The sequence below is a fragment of the Camelus ferus genome, chromosome 19 (assembly GCF_009834535.1).
Source record: "Camelus ferus isolate YT-003-E chromosome 19, BCGSAC_Cfer_1.0, whole genome shotgun sequence".
Taxonomy (NCBI): domain Eukaryota; kingdom Metazoa; phylum Chordata; class Mammalia; order Artiodactyla; family Camelidae; genus Camelus; species Camelus ferus.
In genome coordinates, this window is record NC_045714.1 from 28,031,193 (window position 1) to 28,054,923 (window position 23,731).

The window sequence follows — 23,731 nt, forward strand, 5'->3', positions numbered from 1 at the left end:
CACGAAATGCCATTTCCCACTTAACTGCCAAATGCACAAACTGTTATTCTCAGTTGACTGAGTAAGGGGAAGAATGGTATGTTATTAGTTTTTTTTTTTTTCCTGGCATTATTTATTTTTCCTTCTACAATCTCTTTAACGGAGCCTTCCCCGGCTATAGGTCAGAACAGTTTTCCTGTTGCTATGGTAATGGTATAAATAAGTCAACTTTAAAATTCACGCTGGGGGTATGGAGCTCCCACATTTCCGGCTACCTAAGCCCTGCTGGGCGTGTTGCACACTCTTCCCTGCAGACAGTGGATCACAGCCATGGGCCTGGCCTCCCTCCATCACAGCCACCATCTTTCTGGCCAGGAAAATCCCACAAGCCTCTCAGAGGCCCCTCTCTAACTGCTGGGACTCCTACACACAGGTCGGGATGAGTCTCCCATGCTTTAAAGGAGACGAAGGTAAGCCCCATGTTACACTCTTCCAAATGTGGAGCCGTGAGGACTCCGCCAAGCATCTGTGGGGCCTACCACCTGTTACACAGCAATGCCACAGAGCAAGGAGCAATGACTAAAATAAAGAGCCCTAAGGACACTTTAGCAGGGGCAGGATAAAGGCTCTGGCAGAGCACTTGACAAGGAGCTCTTCACATGCAAGAGGCTCCAACCACCTTTCCCCTGCTCCCACCATCCTGCTGCAGCCTTCCAGAGTGACCTCACTGGAGGTCTGAGAGCTCCCAGAGGGACCAGCCTACACCCGCAGGAGGATGGTTCTTCCCATATTTTCAGGGAATTCTCCATTCACTGTCAGTCTGTCTATTCTCCCAGGGCTCCTGGACCCCAGAGCTTTCAGAGAAGGGACACCTGACTCACTTAACGGAACCGCGCTCTAGGGTCTGAAGAGGAAAGACCCCAGTCCTAGGAGAAGCCGATCACTAAAGACAAAAGTATTTAGGGAGTCTCATGGCTGTCGAGATGAGCTCAACATTGCTCTCTACCCTTAGAAAATGTCTAGGTTTTCTTCCTGGTTGCTGCTTCTTCCTCAAAAGGAGTGTTGCTGGTTGAATTGTGTGCCCCCCAAAAGATATATTAAAGTCCTGATTCCCTGTACCTGTGAGTGGGACCTTATTTGGAAATGGGTCTTTGCAGATGTAATCAAGTTAAGACAAGGTTAGTAGGGTATACCCTTAATCCAGTATGACTGGTGTCCTTATAAGAAGAAGAAAAAGACAGAAACACAGAGAGAAGGCAGCTGTGTGATGATGGAGGCAGATTCGAGTGAAGGAACTCCAAGGGTTGCCAGCAAACACCAGAAACTGGAAGAGGCCTGAAGAATCTCCCCTTGAACCTTCAGAGAGAAAGCAGGGCCCTGTCAATGCCTTGGTTTGGGATTTTAGCCTCCAGAACTGTGAGACAATAAATCGCTGTTTTTAAGCCACCGAGTTGGTGGTACCTTGTTTACAGCAGCCCCAGGAAACTAATGTGGGGAGCAATTCCTGTCTTGAGCTAAAGAAAGGAATCATGGCATTTGTGAAAGCAACTGTCCTTCGGATGAAAGCAAAGCTGCCTGTGAGAGCACAGGGCAGACTTACCAGACCCACGACGGCACGGCCAAAGAGCGGTCCTACACAAAACCACGGCGTGGCTACTTCTCAGGGAGCAGCTCAGCACCTGGCAAGCTTTGGCTCCACAATTTCTAAGTTGTTTTGATGGTCTATCCAACCCAGCCATGCCTCCAGGCCACCTATACTTAAAACCCACCCCCTAGTCACCTGCCATGTTCAGGAGACTCAGGAGCTACTTTATCCATCAGGCTCTGAGGACAGCGGGCCTGGGGACCTAGGAGCTCCTAAGAAGCCTGCAACACAGACAGCCTTGGGTCCCACCTAAACCCTGGCACATCAGATGGTCTCATTCATATCTGGAAGGAATGAATTAAGGGGATATGGTTTGGATGAATGAGTCAGGGGGACTTGGAGCGGAGAAAGATAACAGGGTAGGCTGTAACAGTGGCGGCCCGCGGCTGTATCGATGCTAGAGGGGTATCTGTCCACGGCAGCCAAAGAAGGAGAGCCAGATCCACAGCCACGGCCAGACAGCATGGAAGACAGCACTCACCATCAAGTCCAAAGAGCTGGAGACGCAATCTGAAGGGTGACGACCATACACTGCCAAATTCACCGAGTATTTACTGAGCACCGACTCTACGCCAGGTATTATTGTAGACATTAAGAATACAGCAGTGATTAAGCCAGGTGACATGCCCTGCCTTCACTAAGTTTTCACTGTCATGGAGACAGACCAAAAAAAAAAAGAAAACAAAAGCAAAATATATAGCATCAGACAACGATTTGAGTAGTGGAGGAATGCTAGGGATGGGGCTGGTTACTGGATTAAATGGAGTGATCAAGAAAGGCCTCAAGGAGAAGGTGGTATCTGGGGAAAGAGCATTCGAGGCAGGGGGAGCAGCAAAGCAAAGGCCAAAAGATGGGGGCTAGAACTTTCAAAGAATAAGGCGGCCATCAGCAGAAGCCAAGGGGACGTGTGGCCGTGTGTGCACATTCATGCAGGGACTGCCAGGTCATGGAGGGCTTTGAGGACCTAGGCTTTGACTCTGTGGGAGTGACATGATCTGACAAGTGCTTAACATGGTCACTGGCTGCTCCATGGAGGGCAGATGAAGAGAGTGAGGGCGCAGGCTGGGGGCCAGGGAGGTGGCTCCTGCCATAACTGCCACACCTTTGCTAGCATGTAGGGTGATAAACCCTGGCCAATGTGGTGCGGCTGGTTAACGCCCCTTCTGAGCATCTATCCTGAAGGAAAAATAACAAACTGCCATTTCAGCTCCACCCAGTGAAAAGCCTGCCCATTCTCTCCTAAGCGAAACTACACGTCTACATTTATTTAAGGAGATATGGTCTACCCTAGTCACCATAATTCTGTAAACACTTGTATGGATTGCATTTTTGTATAGGGAGTTGAAACATTCCAAAGCAGTATATTTTCTAAAATAACAAAACATTAAAATTTTTTATAAGTTGTGTCTCAGAAGAAAATGAGAAGACATTAAGACATAAACTTTTCTTGATAGTGACAAAAAATTCTCATTTCCCCATCAGACCTTTTTAAGTTTTTCTGCTGGGATAAGCAGAAGCAAGTAGAACACACCATTAGGCATGACTGTCACCTCTTTGTGGCCACACAGTAAGTTTTGAGCTCTTTGACAGGTGATGGTCTTTGGCAACCCTGCCTACCAGACTCAAGCACCTAGTGGAGTAGCAACAGCAGAGAGCCAGTAAAACAAGGAGGCTTCTGTGCAGAGAGAAGTATTTCTCATCAGCAGTTATGCCCCTAAAGGAAGGGTATCTGAAGGAAGGTAATGAGCTCTTCAAGGTCTCCAGGACCACAGAGAGGGTCGACCAGCTCCCTGGCAACTGTACACAGTCATCATAATTCTTCAGTGATGGTGGACTCCATTTATGGACTAGGACAGCTCCTTTGGGGGCGGGGCTAGGTTTATTTACTTATTTATTTTTTTTAATGACATTACTGGGGATTGAACCTAGGACCTCATGCATGCTAAGCATGTGCTCTATCACTTGAGCTATACCCTCCCCCAGGACAGTTCCTTTTTAAGTTCAAGTTCCTTCTATTTACTAGAATCTTTTTTGAGAGAACAGATGATGGGGGAGAAGAGAATAAATAAAATTCAAATTTAAACTGAATCATTAGCATATGGTGGACATTTTTCTGTACTGGCTAAGAGCACAGCTTCTGGAGTTAGACAACTTGGGCTGTCAAGGGGGCTGTCTCAGTGTGTCAGTCAGGGTTCTTCAGAGAAACAGAACCAATAAGGAGGGAGGGAGGGAGGGAGGGGGAGGGGAAGAGAGCAAGTGAGAGAGAGACAGAGGTAGAGAGAGAGAAATAGATGGATGGATAGATGGATGGATTTTAAGAAATTGGCTGACATGACTGTTCGGGCAGCAGTCTGGAGACCTAGGGAGGTGTTCATGTAGGAGTCTGCAAGGCAGTCTGGAGGTAGAATTCTTTCTTCCTCAGGAAACCTCAGTCCCGTCTTTCTCTAAAGCCTTGAGCTGACTGGATGCAGCCCAACCACGTCACGGAGGGTAATCTCCGTGACTCCAAGTCTATGCATTTAAATGTTAATCTCACCTAAAAAATACGTTCACAGCAGCATCTAGACTGGTGTTTGACCAAAAATGGGGTGCCATAGCCTAGCCACGGTGAGACATAGAATCAGCTGTCACTATCAGGTTCTCATCAGAAAACAAAAAAGCCAAAGGTCACAAGACAGCTGTGGTTGTGGGTCTTACATGATACTCCATGTAAAATGTTAATTAGCTCACTGGAGGAGGCATATGAAAGGGCTGATAAATTTATGTGCTAGCCACCATTATCATTATCACTGCTGCCACCAGTACTGGTCTTTCTACTACATAGTAACTGCAGCAGCTTCACCTACTTCAGACACCATCAATGCAAGTGCATATGGCTAAACTAGTCCTTCATCTGGGACCTGTCATGATTTAGACAGGCATAATTCTTGTAAATAAAACCACCAACTAATCTCATCAAACGTCATCAGGCCAGTGGAGAAGGAAGCCCAAACTGAATGAACTCCTGAAAAGACCGACTTGCTTCTAGAGTGCTCTGATGTATCATCCCCCACAGACGTGGCTTTAATCTATGCTCACGTCACACACACATTCTGCATCTGATGCCTGGGTTTGGAAGCATCTTTACCAAGGACATTACCCCAGAAAACAAAATTGGCTATGAAATAGAATCCCAGAATAGTACCTAGGGCATAGGGAGAGGCAAAGGATATATTATAAATGCAAGGCCCTCTCATCCCCGGAGCTCAGATAATAGTCTACTAAAGGGGCAGGATTTATAAATAATATTCCCGTCTCTTGCCCAAGGGGTGTATGTTTCTTAAATTAGTAAGAATTATATAATAACCACAGCTTTTCTTTTTCCATTTTGACAGTATCATTTCATTGAAATCAATGATTGAGTTTATATGTACTTTTGATAGCCATCATCATAGTTAGCTATATTTACTCTTAAATCCAGTTAAACTGAGGTTATTGATTTTTTTTTTACAATTTTTTAAAATATCTTTTCTCAGAACAAATAGATTCTATGTTACCCTCTGTGAAAAGGGGTAAATAATGCCTTTGTTCTCATGTATAATCACACCTTCCAGCATTCTCAGCAACACCAGAAAAGTTCTCTTGTTCATAGATAACACTTTTAATGCGTTTGAATATTTCCTGTGCCAGTAATATAAGAAGACGAAGCAATTAACTAACTTCCATAGACAGTATCCACATACAATAGAAACTGTTTTATAAACAGGAACCCAACAGTGGGTCCTGAAACCAGACTATTGGTTTATAATCAATATTTTGTTTTACCGAAAATGAGTAGTCTAGAATTGAACAAATCAAAGTATATTACATGCTTAAAAAGCATATTAAAAACATTACCAAAGCTAAATATTGCTTTGTGACACTTGTTACAGTTATATGTATGAAATGCCTGTGTGCAGGCATGTTGTGCATGACTGTGTTTGAGTACTTGAAATCATATTACATATATTTCATATCACAGGTAGAATCAAAGTTTGAAGATGGGCAAGTGTTTCTCATTCAGTTAAAGAGAGTAAATCTTAAAAGTCTAAGCCACACATGATATAAAGAATCAAGGGATAAAACTTGTATTAGACTCACACTGCCTGTCATTAAAGAAATTAATTAATAAGATCACTAGGTATAAAAATGTGTTCAAGCATATAGTTAAGATGATAATAATTATTATAAAGATAAAAATTAAGGAGTAAAGATGTCTTAACGTTTAAAACATCTATTTCATTTTTAGCTGTAATCACCCTCAACAAAGAACATATTGTCCAATTGCTTTTAAGTTCTTTTTCCTGCTTAGAGGAAAAGAAGCCAATAAGAACTGTCATTGTTATAATCTACTGTTACAGACTGTAACTGTATAATCACTTCTATAATCTACACAGATTGGGACAGACGGGTATGATCACAAAATAACTCTGTCTAAAGCAGGAAGTTTTAAAAGTTAGATGATTTTTAAAAAGAATTTTAATATGGACATTTAAAAATGTAAATCCTGAGAGTAAGGGACAAGTCTCAATCACAACAGGGTATAAGATCCAACTGTGACTTCTGTCCCCCCACAAAAAAACCAAAACCACTTGCTACAAGTTCCACAGAACTTCTTATCAAGACTACACAGTAAGTTCTCATCTTGTAGCATCCCTGTGGCAATTATCTTTTTTTTTTAAACTATCCATAACTATCAGAATGCTAGATAAAGCCAAGTTCAAACCTCAGATAACCATGTCATGGGCCAGAAATGACTGAGAAGTAAGACAGGGGCAGGGTAGGAGCCAGGGACCTGAGGTAGGAGCCAGGGAAGATTCTCTCCTACGGAGGAACAGGAGAGAGAATCCCTGAGGCTGGAACGGTGGGTTGCCCAGAAGAAAACTGCTAACAGAGCCCTGAGACAACAGCATGAAAGGAAGCTGCCATCACAGGGTGGCAGGAGAACACAAACACACTCTCGGTAGCTGAACAGAACTGCCCACTGGCTCAGCTAATAGATTAACAACATCTGTGTCACCGTGGGACAGATGATTTGAAATTATATTACCTAATCTATCAAATCTATGATGCCATTAATTTTAAGGCATTATTAATTTACATACTGCTAAGAAAAAAATACTGCCAACTAAACCATGATTCCCCATGAGTTATAGATGCATTCCAATCTGAAAGATTTTAAAACCATGGAAAAAACGTGAGCTTTGGAACTAATGAAATAGACTCTATGATTTGATTCTAGACCTTATGCTGGAGGAGCCAAGAAAAGAGAGAGCTGGTTCTCAGTGAGAAAAGGTAAGTTTTTAGAAAATGCAAGATTAGGGATAAGGGTTTTATACAGAGAGCAAGAGAGGAAAATAAAAATGAAGAAAGATGAGGAGGAGGAGGTGAAGGAGAAGGAGGAGAAGCAACAGCAGTAGCAGCAGCCATCGCTCAAAATAAGCTTACAAACAAAAATTCTAAAATACAGGAAGAGTTCTAATGTTTAGAAAGGCGAGCAACAAAATCAGTAAGAAAAATAATTAATGTTCTAGAAAATTCTGGTAGACTTAAAAATAAGTATGTTTGAGAGATCTAAACAGGTAGATGAAAAGTTTTCATTTAAAAGATTAAGAAATTGTGATACAGAAAGAGACACACACACACAAACATTTAAAAAAATACCAAAAGAACAAGTTAGAAATCTTGGACTATATTTTGAAAAAATTTTAGCATAAAGTCTAGACTAAAGTAAGCTGACAAAAACATATTTAGTAAGCTGGTAGATAGCACTGAGGAACTTCCCCAGAATATGGCAGAGAGAAAGAGAAACAGAAGAGTACATGCATATAAGAGAACACATATGTCATGAAAGATAAATTGAGAGGCTACAGGAAGGCTGGAATAAGAGTTCCAGGAAAGGAAAGTGGAAGGACTGGTGGGAAAACAATATTTAAAGAGAGTACAATAAACAATGTTCCAAAATTGAGGAAATGATTCCTCAGATGAGAACTCCTTTGGGTACAAAGCCAAAAATGAATCCACATCTGGACACACTATACTGAAACCACAAAATACTAGAGATTAAAAAAAAATACTAGAGATTAAAAAAAAGTTGTGAGCATAAAGGTTATCAGAAAGTCTTTGCAGACATAGTAAACAATCTTATGGTTACCAGGGAAAGGGGGTGGTAAGGGATAAATTTGGGAGTTTGAGATTTACAAATGTTAGCCAATACATATAAAAAAAGACTTTAAAAAAGTTATCAGAAAGTCTTAGAGAAGATTTCTAAACAGCAGGCAATGGAATAGCAGTACCCGCAAAATGCTAAAGGAAAATCACTGTTGACCTAAAATTTTATACCCATGTAAACTACCATGCAAGATTCAATGCAAAGTGAAGACATTTCTGACATCAAACAACTAAAACAATGTATCACCCTTAGACCCCTACAATCCCTCACTGAAAGTGCTTTTAAAGGATTTCCATCAACTGAAGGAAACGGATGGGATATAGGAAGCAATAATCTATCCAGATACTGAGTTTTTAAAAAGAAACACACACATACATTTATACATAAACTTAATTTCTGATTGAAGAAAATAAATGTCAATAACCAATTCATTTTTTATTAAGAAAAGGTTGTGGAAGGTGCTCAATGTTTAAATAAAATGTACTAAGTTGTGGTGGAATAGGCAAAAAGCATAGAAATACTGAATAACCATAGAATTTGTTGGAAAATTTTAGAATGAATATGTATGGGAGACATTGCAGATGGTCTGACCTCAAATCCCATTCTCAGTTTCTCCCCAGCTTCCTTCCAGTTATGAGAGGCTCATGGCACAGTCCTGGCCAACAAGATGGAAGTCTCTTAGGTGGTATTCCCAGAAAAGCCTTTATTTTTCTGACAAAAAAAGGGACTCAGTCGACACACCTTTCTTTGCCTGTTTGCCCTTTCCCAATTTCTTCCTGCCCAATACATGAATGTGATGCCTGAAGTGCAGCAGCTGGCTTACAGTCATGAAGCAGCAAAAATGAGGGAAAGCCCCTGACTTATGACTGATGGACCAGAGTTACAGATGATGGACCAGGGCTGGGTCCCTGATGGCAGGTCCACCTTCAGATTTTGTGTTGTGCAAGAAAAGTAAGGCCTATGTGTTTGTGGCCCTCTAACTGGTGTTCTGCTACTTGTAGTTGGATATTGTTTTAACTAGATAGTAAAAAGAATTTAGAATAAGCTCTCCAAGAATAGAATTACTATATATGTATTCCAAACCACAAGAGAATTCAAGAGGGAAGGAAATATAAAAACTGTTGATTAATTCAGTAGAAGGCATGAAAGGGGAAGATAAAAAAAAAAATGGTAAGCAAAATACTCTGTAGTTGAAATACATCCAAATATGTCAACATTTGCAATAAATGTAACCAATACAGAGGTATAGATTAGTACACTGGGCAAACAAAAGAAGACAAATAAACACAAAGCCAGCTACTTGATGCTTACAAAAAAGAAGATGCAAAGAAAGAACTGGAAAAGCAAATGTTTGGCATTTAACCAAAATAAAAACTAGTTAAAAAAAATATATATATATAAATACCAAACAAAATATTATCTTAGAGAAAAACCATTAATATCAGTAAAGATGAAAACTTGATAACAAAAAATAGAAAAATATGTGAGAATAATAGAAGATCAAGAATTTGTTTATACTTAGTGGCACAGTTTAAACCATATAAAGCAAAAACTGACAAAATTATAAGGTGAAAATGACAAATCTATTAATCATAGTAAGAGATACTGTCAGAAGCTGAAAAATCAGGCAGAATATTTGAGCAATAAAATGAACAGGCTTGATTTGCTATTTTAAAAAATGATTATAGAAAATGCTCTTTAAAAGTAGCAATTTGCAAAATTTAAGATGCAATCCTAAAAAAAAATCAGGAATTAAAAAAGAAATATCCATGTAAATCACAACATATTCAGAAATTAACAATGAAAGTACTACATATCAAAATGTATAACATGCAGTTAATGTGATACTTAGATGTGATTTTATAGCATTTTTTGAATTTTCTAAAATGGAAGAAGGAACCAAAATAAATTCAGTTTACAACAGAACAAGCCCCAGAAAGAGGGAGAGACGGAGGTGAGGGGAGAAAGTGAGAAAGAGATAAAGTAGAAATTAAATAGAAATTAAAAATTAGCAAGTATTAACAAAACCAAATTCTTGTTCAATAGAAAAACTAAGTAGGCAAACCTCTTGCACAAATAAATAGTATTGAATAAAAAGGATAATATAATCTTAAGAATAAGATTTTTTTAAAAAAAAGAGAAAACTGTAAGTCAGTTCTATATCAATACATTTGAAAACATGGATGAAACGGCTGTTTTGCTAAAAAATATTAATTACTAAAACAAACTCAAAAGAAATATTAAAAATGTGTACAAATCAGTAAGTGATAAAGAAAATGAACCAATAATAAAAAGCCTATACCATCCTCCACCCCACAAACTCAGGTCCAGGCAGTTTCAGAAGAGAGTTTTACCAAGTCAAGAAACAGATAATCCCAATCTTATGCAAACTACTTTAAATATTTAAAAAAACCTGATAAACTCAACTCACTTAGTGAGAGTAGTAAAAAAGTCCAAAAAAAAAAAAAAAGAAAGAAAATTAAAGATAAAGCTCATTTATTAAAATAGTTTCAATGATCCTAAAGTTTAATACCACCAAATCAAAACAGAATTTATCTCAGGAATAATCTATTAACAAAATCAGAACATCTACTAATATGACATACCATATCAAAAGATGAAAGAAAAAAACATAATCAGTTCAATAAATGCTTTTTAAAAATCTTCAGTGAAATTCAACACTGATTCATGACACAATGTGGTCACAAACCAAACCAGCAGGAAACTTTTTGATTTGAAAAGCGGTATCTATCTAAACCTAAAGCAAGCACTGTTCTTAATAGTGAAACTTTAAAATTCTTTCCATTAATATCAGGCACAAGACAAGAAAACACTACATTTTCATCATACTAGGTGTCCTGCCCAATTCAATGATTCAAGAAATAGAAAATGGATATATAAAAAGTGAATGGAAGAAACAAAACTGACCTTCCTGTGGATAATGACAGGTTACATTAAAAAATCAAGAGACTCTTAGAGAAACTATTAAGTATAAATCTACTTTAAATATACTATTAAAATAAAACAGTTCAGTAAGGTTGGTGGTTTCAACACTTCATCTATAAATGTGACTAATTCTCCTACGTCCTGTGATAATCTATTTCAAAACATAATAGAATAAAAGATCCTATTTACAGCAGCAACAAAAACAAAATGCCTAGAAATAAACCTAATAAAAGGCCTTGATTAAGGCCTTTAAGGACCTCGTTCAAAGACTCAAAATCATAAAGAAAACAACACTCTCCAACCGATTTATAAACTCAATGTCAGCTAAATCAAAATCCTGAATTTTTAAAGTATCAAAGGTCCCAGAGTAGTCAAGACAATTGTGAAAATGAAATAGGCAGAAGGACTTGTTCTGCTAGATGAAAGACTTAGTACTACATTAATCAAAACAGCTGGCAGTGGCAGAGGAAGAGGCAAAAGACACAGAAAAACATATAAGTCAAAAAATACATCTATGTATATTTGGAATCATAATATATGACAAAGAGCATTACAGAACACTGAGGAAAGGATAAGTTGGTCTGGGACGACTGGTTCTCCATTTGGAACAAAATGAAACAAAAGTGGTACCTACCTGATATCACACACAAAACTAAGTTCCAGGTGGATTAAGATGTAAATGTAAAAACCAAAACCCTGAAATTTTTGAAAAACACATTTTGGTTGGAAAGAAGGTATTTTAAATCAGTCTAAAAATTTGCACAAGCCATAAAAAGAAAAGACTGATAAATCTGATTATATCAGAATTTAAAATGTCTGTTCCAAATAAAAATGTTGGCAAGGATTTGCAGAAAAGAGAACCCTCCTACACTGTTGGTGGGAATGTAAATTAGTGCAACCACTGTGGAAAACAGAATGGACGTTTCTCAAAAAACTAAAAATAGAACTACCATATGATCCAGCAATTTCATTCCTGGGTATGTATCTGAAAAAAACAGAAACACTAATTTGAAAAGATACATGCTCCCCAACGTTCACAGTGGCATTACTTACAATTGCCAAGATACGGAAGCAACCTACATGTCCCTCAGCAAGTGACTGGGTAAAGAAGATGTGGTGTATATATATATATATATATATATATATATATGTACACACACACAATGGAATACTACTCAGCCATAAAAAAGAATGAAATTTTGCCTTATGTAGCAACATGGATGGACTCGGCTGGCATTATGCTAAGTAAAATAAGTCAGAGAAAGGCAAATAGTGTATGATATCACTTATATGTGGTATCTAAAAAATACAACAAATGTGAATAAGCTAAAAAAAGAAGCAGCCTCACAGATATAGAGAACAAACTAATGGTTACCAGTAAGGAGAGGGAAGAGGGGAAGGGTGGCATAGGGGTAAGGGATAAAAAACCGGTTTATTATGAGATTATATAAAATCATGTGTGTGAAACTTTTGAAAATTGTAATGCAGTATAGAATCTAAAGAATCTTTCATTCAGTAAAAATAAATAAACGAACAGTCTGTTAACAAAAGACACCAGAGACAAAGAGGCAAATCAAAGACTAGTATCTCAACACAGGGTTGCCACAAATGTTCAGTTTGTAAAACAAATAAACAAACAAACAAAAGCAATAAAACAAAGCATGCCTGTATTCTTTTGTATGTATCAAATTATTACATAATACAAAAGTTAAAAGAGTTAATAGGAGAAACCGCCTATGAAGAAAAAAAAAAAACCTCCAGGTCTAAAAGATACATCAAATTTGAGGGGAAACTGACAAAGCATAATTGCTTAAAAGATGTTTAGGTTACAGAACTTGTTACTGGCTCAAAAGCCAATACCTGAGAGACAAGTGTGGATTGGAATGGAAAGGTCACTTTATTCAGAAGGTGGGCAACCTGGGGAGAAGGCAGACTCAGGTCCGAAAACTAACTCTGAAGATTCTGCAGGACTTTGAAAGTTTTTAAAAGGAGAATCATTTGGGGAGGGGGTCAGAGTCTTTGTTATCTTTCACTATGTGCAGACTTTCTTCTGACTGGTTGGTGGTGAGGTAACAGGGCAGTGTTCCAGGAATCCTGTACTAAGCCTTAAGTTACCCTCCCCAACCTGGGCGGGCCTTAGTTCCTACAGAAGAACTCAAAGGTATTGTTAGGTATATTCCTTAAGGAGGAACCAGGACCCTGTCCCAAGGCTGCACTACTGTTTCTTGACTACCCCTCCCTTCTTTTTTTTTTTTTACTCCTTCACTTCTCTGATCTGCAACTGTCTGAATCTGCCCTTTAAAACTCAGGGAAGATCTATGTGGCTTATTGAAGCCTATTTCCTACAAACAAGAAATGGGGGAGGGGGGAGACTCGTCCCCACGAGGACCCCACAGGGTCCTGCTCTGTTTCAAACTCAGGCATTCTTCAGCTGCACACACAGAAAAATTCAGCTGCAAGAAGACGCTGTGGTAATCTTAACGTTTTCCGTATCAGTTAATGAAGAAGACAATGGTACAAAGTCTCAAAGTGCTGAAGGAAAGAAAATTAAACTCAAGAATATTACATCTATCCATGTTGCTGGTCTAGAATACACATAACAGTAAGGTATATGTCAAAAAGCAAAAAACAAACAAAAAACCCTCAGGGAAGGTGGTATCCAGGAGTTCTTCCTGAATTTTCTCTAGCATGAAAACTCCAGCCCACTGAGAGGTAAACAGAGAAGGTGTGGTCAAGGAGAAGCGACTAGTGTTAAGCATGAAACCCATTTACACAAAGAACCAAGAAAAAACGCCATAAAGATGATTACAGGGGATAAACATGAGCAGTCTTAGCTGTATAAAATAGTAATATAAAAACAGGGAAGTTGAGGAAGAAATGGGAGGAAATGAAAAAGTATTAATTACTTCATTTTCTTAAAAAGAAGTTGGCAGATACTGCCTATGTTTGGCAAAATGCTATGAAATATTCAAACTGGAGAATGAGTACAAAGGTGTTCTTTATGTCATTATCTATTTTATTAAATATTTCAAGTACACAAATAAACTGTTTTTAAGAAGTCATTAAACCTACAAATGACTGAGGCAAGACAATAACCAAGTACCAGAGTTTGTAATGATTTGCTTTATTAAAAAGTGGAGCCAACTGATGGCCACGTGACAAAACCATTCTCTTTCACTTGCTCCCCACTGTACCATCCTGAATGGGAAAGAAAGGCGTGGAATTACAAGTAGCTTGCTTGGAATTCTGCATAACCCTGGATGCACCCCTGTGAGCGTGTGAGGCTTGTGAAAGCCATCTGTGTTGCAGCAGAAAACAAGTTGAGAACCACTGAATCAGAGCATTCAAATCAAATAATGAATGCAAACTGGTCTCTTACCACGAGAAGCTATGTTCACAGGGAGAAGGGAAACTGACAGGGACACTTTAAAATAAACAACTGAACAACGATGAAAAAGAAAATCAGTCACTGTGGTCAATCATTTTAAACTGCAGACCCACTATATCTTTTCAACTTCTATTAACTAATAGCAACACCGATGGGTGGGTCTCAAGTCCTTCCCTTTTTTCTGGGTCCTTTGGAAAAGGGACAAAGAAATAAAATGCCAAAACACTAGGCCTCCAGGAAAAAAAAAAAAGGTACTGGAATTAAAGAGCTGGTAAAATTCACAAAATGAGTGATTAGTGCCAACAATGTGATGTCAGAAGAATCTACAAGACCATGACTCTTAATCTAGAAAGGGCAGATTTATTTATTTTTAATCCACATTTGACACCATAAGAGGAAAATGTTACAGGAAACCACATGGTTACACCACAACTTAGTTGAACATCTTGTTACCACTGCTCTGTTTAAGCCAATGCAGAGGCTTAGAACCAGTATGAAAGCTCTCTGCCAGGCATGAATCCAGAAGTGGAACATTTTAATTATTATATCTTATTCAGGAACAAAATGAAATTACAAATAGTCATAAATTATTTGTGCAAAGAACTTTACAAAGAAAGTTTCTACCTTTTAAAAAAAGAGAGTTTCATTACTTTAACTACTAAAAGTATCTCCTTTTAAGACACCCATTTTTAGGTTCACATGGCAGAGTTGTTTCTTGAGGCTTCCCACGGTGGTAATATTTTCTAAGGTGTGTCTTTCTTTATAACCCACAGGTGAGTCATTGGAGCCTCTTTAGAGTAGATCTTAACACTAGGGACATTTTCAGGGCCTTCCCTGTGTTTTAACCTATGAAAGATAAATAGGTGGGGCAGAATTAAATGACGACGAAAATTTAAATCAGACTGGATTTCCAAGAGTGAGACATGATGCATGAAAACACTCACTGCATGTGTCAAAATACCTTCAGAAGGCAGTACAGTCATTCATGAAGAACCAGGTAAGCTTCACTGAGCATGGGAATGAAATCATTATCTTTAATTTGGCTGAATATAGTGAAACTATCCTCAGTAACCATTTCTCTATCCCTTTCACTAAGGAGTACAAAGGAAACAGAGCCATGAAGCCATCCAGCCATGCCCGACTACGGCTACTCCCACTGCCTTTTAAAATTCTCTCCCTAGGCTTAATCTGACCCCTTGGTCTTTCTGTCCTAGCAGACTGAGGAGAGGGGATGTTCTAGAAGAGGATGAAGATATAAAAGGGTTCTGAGGACAAAAAGAATAGGAGAGAGCCTCAGACAGGAGGGCAAGTGGTATCAAACATTTCACTTATCCTGTCCTTTCTGTACTTTGAATCTAATATACAATGATTTTTTTTAAGAATGGGAAGATAATTTTATATTACTTATCTTTTCTTGAAAAGTTTAAGGCATACTTTTAAAAATTATTCACTACAATATAGGGACTAAAGTAAAGAAAGAAAAAGAATCTACAGAGAAGGTCCAAAGGTAGTATTATTTCAAACATATCTTCTATGCTTCAGCTGCTAACCGTGTAAGGAAACATACTGGTGAAGAGGTGGGTGGCTGTTTCCTCCAGGGCAGCACCAAATACAACGTCATGGATTTTGCTGCATCCGTGGACCCAATGTGACGGATTGCCAAGTCAATAAAGAAGGTCAACTCTAGGAACTCCTTCCCGGTATCAAAGTCTGGCGTGAAGACCATCCCACAGTGCAGAGGGCACTGCTTAGGGGAGGCACCTAGCAAACACCTGAGTGCCTCTGTCTGTGTAGCAGGCTCCTTTGGGAAATCCAGAATAAGCCTGTGGACATCTGAAAGAAATCAGTCCACAAAACTTGGGAAAATAAGTTAATGAAATGACATCCAAAGTATGCTAGCCCTCCAACCAGCAGATGATTGTTAAATGCTTTTAAGTGGTATGTTCCTCAGTTGTATGTTAGAGACAGACTAGACATGCGGTCATTTGTTTAGTGGGCTAACGCGGAAGGGACGGCCTTGCCCAATATTTAGCTTAAGGGAAGTACCACCAATGACTCGTGAAGGAAAAGAACAAAATTGGGAACTGAAAAATATGTGTATTCTTTACATATTTTAGCTACATTAGGAAATAACAGTAACAATGGCTTTGCTGGAAATGGAGTGCACTTTTGAAGTATTGATCATCACACGTCCGAGGGGGAAGGCCCTGACATCATCCATCCCAATGCTGTTATTTTAAGAACAAATAAGGAAGCGGACATCCAGGAGATGGGGATGCTTGCTCAGGGTTCTGGGGCTTTTAGTGGGTCAGGATTATATTAGTTTTCTGAGGCTGCCGTAGCAAAGTACCAAAAATGGGATGGCTTAAAACAAGAGAAAATTATTGTCTCACAGTTCTTGGCCTTGGAGTCTGAAATGAAGGTGTCACAGGGTGGGTTCCTTCTGAGGGCTGGGAGGTGGAATCTGTTCCAGGCGTCCCCGGGGCAGGCTGCTGGTAGCCTCAGGCACTCCTAGGCCTGCAGATGGCATTCTCCCAGTGTCTTCACGGGGCCTTCCTTCTGTGTGTGACTCTGTCCAAATTTCCCCTTTTTATAGGAACACCAGTAATACTGCATTAGGGCCCACCCCAATGACATCATTTAAACTTGACTACTCCTTTACTGACCCTGTTTCCAAATAAGGTCACCTCCTGGGCTACCAGGGCTTAGAACTTCAACCCATCTTTTGTGGGGGACACAATTCAACCCAGACCAAGGACTCTGAGTGCACTCTGCTCAGGAGCTGAGCAGAACCCGGGTCTCCCAATACCATGCCGGCCGCCTTTCTGATTCACAGGATTTTCTCTGTTACTGGGACATACGGTGGGGTCCACAGTGGGTGGGCCCTCCTTATAGTCACCCACAATCTGTTGATATTTTGCCAAAAAAAAAAGAAATCAATGAAACCTTCAACAACCGGCAAAGAGAAAACATCTTCCCAGTTGGTCACGAAAGGTTCACCGATGTCTTTTAACTTCCTCCCTCACAAAAATGCCTGAACTATTCCTGTGGTAGGCTGGCTTCACTCTCTATAAAATGTGTAACGGGACTCAGTTTCTTTCTGCCACCCTGGTTACCAAGTGAGGGGCCGGCTAAACTGGCAGGATCAGAAGTCAGGAGGCCAGGCTCACCCCTCAGCCTGGCGCTTCCGCCTGGCAGTGACACTTCACAGCAGCCTCGCCTCTGTTCAAACTATTCAATCGTCACTCACCCTGCTGCCTAAGTTTTCTCGGGTCTGAAGATAATTGTCATATTGTCTCACTATTTTCCATTATAAATTAATGACATCTGTAACACTGAGTCATAAAACAGGCTATCCAAAGAACTGTATTAAAAATTACATGGAACTGATTTCCCTAAGTGGCCTCTTGACAAACACACACCCCGCCCTTTTCCATGAAGGCCTTTAGAATCCTGATCTACAGCTGGCCTTGGAAAATTGGGAATTATATTTTACTGCACAAAGATCTAACAAGTTCTTACAGTTCCAAAAAATGTCTGCGTAAATAAGAGCTGAGCAGGATTAGACTGGATGCATGGGTTTTTCTTGGTGGTGTTGATGTTTTTGTTTTTAACCCTCAAAGAGCTACTGCCTTAAGGAATAAATCATTTCCTACAGTACAGCACAGAGAGTTCAGGGCTGGAAGGGTGTGGGGGCTGCTCTAATCCAAAACCCTGTTTCCTGAGCAGGAACTAAGGCCCACGCTGAAGTGGATCAAGATTAACCATCAAGTGAACTAAATCAACACTTAATTGTGCCCTTCATTTGATTATTCAAAAGAAACAAAGTCTGAATGGAGAGATGCAGGCATTACCTTGTTCCAATAGGAGAATTGTTTTTTGGACTAGAATCTTTTCGAAGGGTGATTTTTAAACCTTCCAAGAAATGCTAGGGTTGAATGTTTAGTGTAACTAACTTGATTCTGAGCAATATTTAAAGGACCATTAATTATCTTAGAGCTCAGCATTTTCTAAACAGGAACATAGACCGTCTGCCTGATCATTTATCCCAGGAAAGATGTAGCAATCCTGAGTTATTTTATAAGAACTGATTGCCTTTCCTACCAACAGCCTCAAAGCAAATCCATCCAAGCCTATAACTGAAATGCTCATGCCATATAAATCAGCCCTCAGTCCCATTTCTCCTCTAAATATAGGGATTAAAAATGCTACCGGATGTTTCGAGGATTAAAGAAGACGTGGGAAAGTGCCTGGCACACGGCCACACCTCCTCCCGTCCTGGCTCCCACACAGGAAACAGCACCTCCTCTTCCTCTCACCCAGTGGCACTGATCGCTGCCTTTCTCATCATCTAAACCCCCGTGCGTGGAATCGCTCCATCTGAACTCTCCACGTAGCACTTGGTGTCCTGCATCCGACACGGCCTCAACGGATTTCTGTCTAAATGTTTCAAACAAAACATGTCTGCTCTTATCTGCAAGACAGTGTTAGAATCCCTATCTAGTGGAATAAAAAAAAAAAAAAAGTGAAGAGCTGCTGATGATTTTGCTTAAGCTGCCAGAAAAAAAAAAAAAAAAAGAAAGAAAATGCAACAACCAAATACATAAACCTGCTTAAACATATAAGCATCTTGCATGTAAGAGATGTAAAAACAGTCAAAGTACCCACTTGGTCTATCCACAACTTTAACAGTGAGTTTGTACATTTTAATCTAATCACTTCTTGGCTCAAGAACCCACCCTTATGCCCAAGGAAACAAACCCAGTCTCTCTTTTGGGCTTCACAGACCCTGGGCAGCCTGCAGCCACTCTCTCCCTCCACTGTACTTCCCTGTTCTTCCCTCTACAACCAGAGTCAGTCCTTTCTCCTCAGAAGCTGTCTTCATTTCTACCTTGGAGCTGGTATGAGTAGCATTCAAATATATTCTGAGTCTGAGACTCAGGCGTACCCGCCTGGCTACCACTACCTCCACAGGCTCTTCTGAGCAGTCCTCGCCACCATCCTTCTCTTCCTCAGGCACCACGTGGATGATGTGAACACATGGGACTTTTGTGGAGCCTTTTCCTACATGCATGGCTTAGTTTCCCAACTAGAATATACTCTTTGGAAGAAAAGGACTACATCTTACTTATTCTTTCATTCACTTATGCATTAAATATTCACAGAGCACCTGTAATACACAAAGGACCAGAGACATGAAAAGGAACACATAAGACACAACCCTTCCCCTGAGAACCTCACAATTTTATTACTTCCCACAATGCCTCACACAGCAACAAGCACACAGAAGTCTTCACCCATCTGTTTACTGGAAGAGTGATGGGAAGCTGGCCATATTTCCTTTTGTATCTTCCTAATTGATCACCAGAGTAATGAGCCCTGATAAATACTCCTTAGATATGTTAATGAAGCTCCTATTAAAGGAAGTGGAGGTTATTTTTTAGTTCCTTCAGCCACACTATCTATCTTTGTAATCTAAAGACCATCAAAATTTGACTCTATGTTTCACCACTAGAATGAAATAAATAAAAAGCTATCTCATCATAGAATCTTTTTCAGAAAGCAGTACTTTAGATTTTTTTTCCTGTCTGCTACTTGCTTGTTTCACAGTCAGAAAGCAATTAAAATCTAATTTGCATTTTTGCAACTTGGAGGTCGAGCTTTTCCATTTACATATCATCCAATCAACAGTAGCAAACTAGCATGTTAAATTTGTGTACCATAAACTGTACCGGTGTTAAGTTTCCCATTTGATGAGTTTCAGAAAATTTACATAGCGTGCTACTGTCATCATAATTTAGTTTTCCAGTAATTCCATCACCCACAAAAGTTCTCTCAGCCATTTGCCTACCCTAGCAAATATGCTTTTCTTTCCTTCTGTGAAGCACAGAAAATGGCTGTCCAGGAAACTGAGTTAACAGGATGTCCCAGTGGAAGAGGATCCAGTCCTGTACAACCCCTGCCCAAGTAGGAGTGATGTGTGTGACACAGGATCTCTAACACGACCTCAGAAGAGAGTAGGAATCCAGGTATTCAGGTGTTTAACCTCCTCACCTCAACTGAGCTTCCTCCCTCCAGAGACCATGCTTAACCGGTGCATAAAAGGAGCCAAAATACCCAGTCCTCAAACGGTACCTTGAAGAGAAATCAAACTGGCCTCAGATACAGAGGGAAGAATATAAAAAGTCACTCACACTACATTAAAGCAAAGAGAGTGAGTGAACAGACCCACCCAAGACCAAGGCTGAAATAAATGGAATGGCTTTAAGTATGTTTCTATCAAAAACACAGCACAAAAAGGGAACAAAAGGCACATGCCCAACCTAAAAGAAAACTCAATGTGAGAAACAGAAGTTAGGGGCCAGAGGAAAAAATCATTACTTTGAGAGCCTGAAGACAGATCATATAAAAAAATAAATAAAATGAAAAAGAGGGTATGGTGAGCAGCATCTAAGACAGCGTCAGTGATCCTCACCTTGGTTTCCAGGCTCTTGGATAATCCCCATCCCTTGAGTGTGGGCTTCATGATTTGCTGCCAGCAAATAGAACGTGATGAAGTGATGTCACCTTGAGGTAAGATTACAGAGAGACCAAGGCTTCCATCTTGGGCGCCCTCTCTCGCTCCCTCTGAGGAAAGCCAGCTGCCATGTCGTGAGTCACCTTATGGTGAAGCAACACGTGTTGAGAAACAGATGTCTCCAGTCCACAGCCAGTGAGCACCTAAGACCTCCTGCCAATATCACATGAGGGAGTAAATCCTTCCCCACTCAAGCCTGGAGAATACCACTGCCCAGATGACATCCTGATTGAGTCCTTGAGAGATCCTGATCAAAACTCACCCACCTAAATGATGCCTGTATTCCTGAGCCACAGAAACCAGGAGTCTGGAAATGTTTGCTGTGTTAACCTCTAAATTTGGGGGTAATCTGGTGAACATTAATAGGTAACTAACATGGGGAAAAAAAGAAAAAAAATTGAGAGTAAAAATCAGTATCATTGTGAAATTAATAATTAAGTGAAAATAAGATAGTGAAGAATTTGACAACCCTGAAAACTGATTTATTGACAGCAAAAAGGCTTGGACGATCATGGTGATATGTTTTGGATAATCAATTTTCAGGTTAAAAAGCAAAAGAAACAAGGACATTAAAACAATTAGAGAAAAGCTAATAAATGTGGTAGGCAAATAAAAATAATTTAATAGAATATATCCCTAAAGAAGATAAGGACCTGAAGAGGCAATGGATCCCAAGATATGAGACAATATAAGAAACTCTCTGGAATGAAGAATGAACAGAACCTACAAACCAAGAAAAGCACACATTCTAAAAAAAAAAAAATTATGCCACAAGAATATGCCACACTGAGAGATATTTGTAAAATCTTTCAGGTATCCAGGAACAAAAACCAAGTCATCTACATAATGGGGGAAATATTGGGCTGTCTTTACTCTTCTCTAGAGCAATATTCAACGTCAAAGATCCTAGTGAAAATTTTGTTTCAAAACTCTGAGGGAAAGTATAAGCCAAGCTATTGTCCAAATATAAAGGCAGAGAAGAGACATTCTCCAACATGAAAGAATTCAGGAAATGCAACACCAATAACCTCTTCTTGAAAGCCAGTGTCATTGAAGAGAAACTTCTGGACTATCCCACTAGCCCCCTGTGGCTACTGAGCACTCAAAATGTGGTTATTAAGACTGAAAAACTGCATTTTTAATTGTATGTAAATGTAAATTTAAATAGTCACGTGCAGCTAGCGGCTACCATACTGAACATGGGCACACAGGACAAGAATGTGATGAACAAAAATGGGACACATGAAAACAACAACAATTAGGAGGCGAGAAGACAGGAGAGGGGACAAAGGATGAGCTGCTGTTCCCCGCCTTACAGCATGGGGCCAATCAATACTGTCTAAGACAGATATTTAATTTTTTAAAAGATGAATTCAACCTTATTTATTTTAAAACTACTTCAATCTTAAATCTTGTAGGAAATAAAATCTATATGACAGAAAAAAATTGAGGTTCAGCAATTCCTTAAGTTTCAATTCAGCTTCTTTTTCGACTCTTCAAGCAAAATTAATTTTATGTTTTTAATTAAAATAATGGCTAAATGACCAATATTTAACAAAACTGTTTCTATCTTTTGCTCTAATCATTCTATCTGCACATATAACATATCCACAGTATCCATCTAGAATGATGTTCACCAAATGCTGACAAGAGTTGTTTCCAAAGGAGATTTGGAGTGATTTATTTTTTTACCTTTGATTTCTTCATAATGTAAGTGGGTCATTTTAATAAAACAAGTTTTTATAAAACAAGAAGGTTTGCCTGTTTTAAGAGCCTACAAGTGAATAATGCAAGATGTTAACACAATAGAAATATGAAATTTGAGTAGTAGGAATATGGAAATTTTTCTTCTTTATACATTTCATATTTTTTTTTAATTTCTCAAAGGAAAAAAGTATACAAAAAGTCTAGAAGTTACATGATTCTGATTCTCATTCCACACCCACACTAGCTAACTACCCAGACTGTCCTCAGCTTTCCTGGGAGGCAGGAACATCAACTGGGATGTGGTCAGTCACTGCTGGTCTCCAGATAGAAATTAATGATCCTACCATCGACTTCTCAAGGTCTTCCTAACTTCTTCCCCAAGGCCAGGTCAGGACCTGGGCAGAGGCCTTAGTCAGAGGAGGACTGCCCATCCTGTCCCTGGAATTCTAGCTCCTGGGTGATTTTCTCTTGCTTCTACTTGACTACGGCAGTAACACCTTTTTCTCGAGGTCTGATCCCTTCCTTCTCTCACTTTCCCTCTTTGAACACCCTCTCACCTCACCAACTTCATAAGTCAAAGGAGCTCAAAAATCTCTCTCTTGAGAGGGGCACCTACCCCCAGGAGGGCTTGGCAGAGGTAGCCTGGTCCAGTAAGGTCCACAAAGGCTAACAGGGCCCCAAACTAACCTCTGATCAACACAGTCTGCATCTTTTTCCCTAAAATGCCTTTTTGGAGGAGAAGAAGCAAAAAGAACCAGAATCAGGGGGCTCCAGGGTCTGCTCTTTAATAATGACACCTGCTCTGCCTACTTCTCAAGATACCATAATTTAATATGGTTAATAAAAGTAACATACATAAAACTGTAAAAATTATAAAGGACTATAAGTAGTTGCATTATTACTAGACGAGGGAGATTCTAAACCAAACTCTTTACAAGACTGTAGCTAACAGTTTCAACCTTCTTCATCAAAACGTATGACTTTCAGAGTAAGAGATCCTGGGCTTGAAACCTGCCTTTGCCATTTCTGCCTCTGACCTGAGCAAATTCTCAGCCTCACTGCCCTCACATCTGTGACCCGGACAGTGTTGTGAGAATTAAATAGGATAATATGTACAAAACACCCAGGTCAGCAGGCAGTCTGTAAATGTTAGTTCCCTTCTTTTGCTGTCACAAAAGCTTTTAAGAGAGTGCTTCTAACAAGAAACACCATAACACACTTGAACTTCACATCTTAAGCAGCTGAAATGAAATACCTGAAGAGGATAAGAGGGAGCCTACATAATCTTAAAATCGGCCT

At 39.5% G+C, this 23,731-nt stretch overlaps 1 protein-coding gene across 4 annotated transcripts in view; it reads right to left on the minus strand.

The window, feature by feature from the left end:
- SLX4IP (SLX4 interacting protein) overlaps positions 1-23,731 on the minus strand; it is a 169,681-nt gene that overhangs the window by 109,488 nt on the left and 36,462 nt on the right. Inside the window, exon 1 of one of the 4 annotated variants that reach the window (XM_032461827.1) lies at positions 20,624-22,079. The exons of 2 other annotated variants lie outside the window; for them this stretch is intronic. In XM_032461827.1, the coding sequence (XP_032317718.1) occupies positions 20,624-20,674 (51 nt within the window). In that variant the 5' untranslated portion in view covers positions 20,675-22,079. Of the gene's footprint in view, positions 1-20,623; positions 22,110-23,731 lie in introns of those variants that run through there. One more of the 4 variants, XM_032461825.1, reaches the window with a different exon arrangement.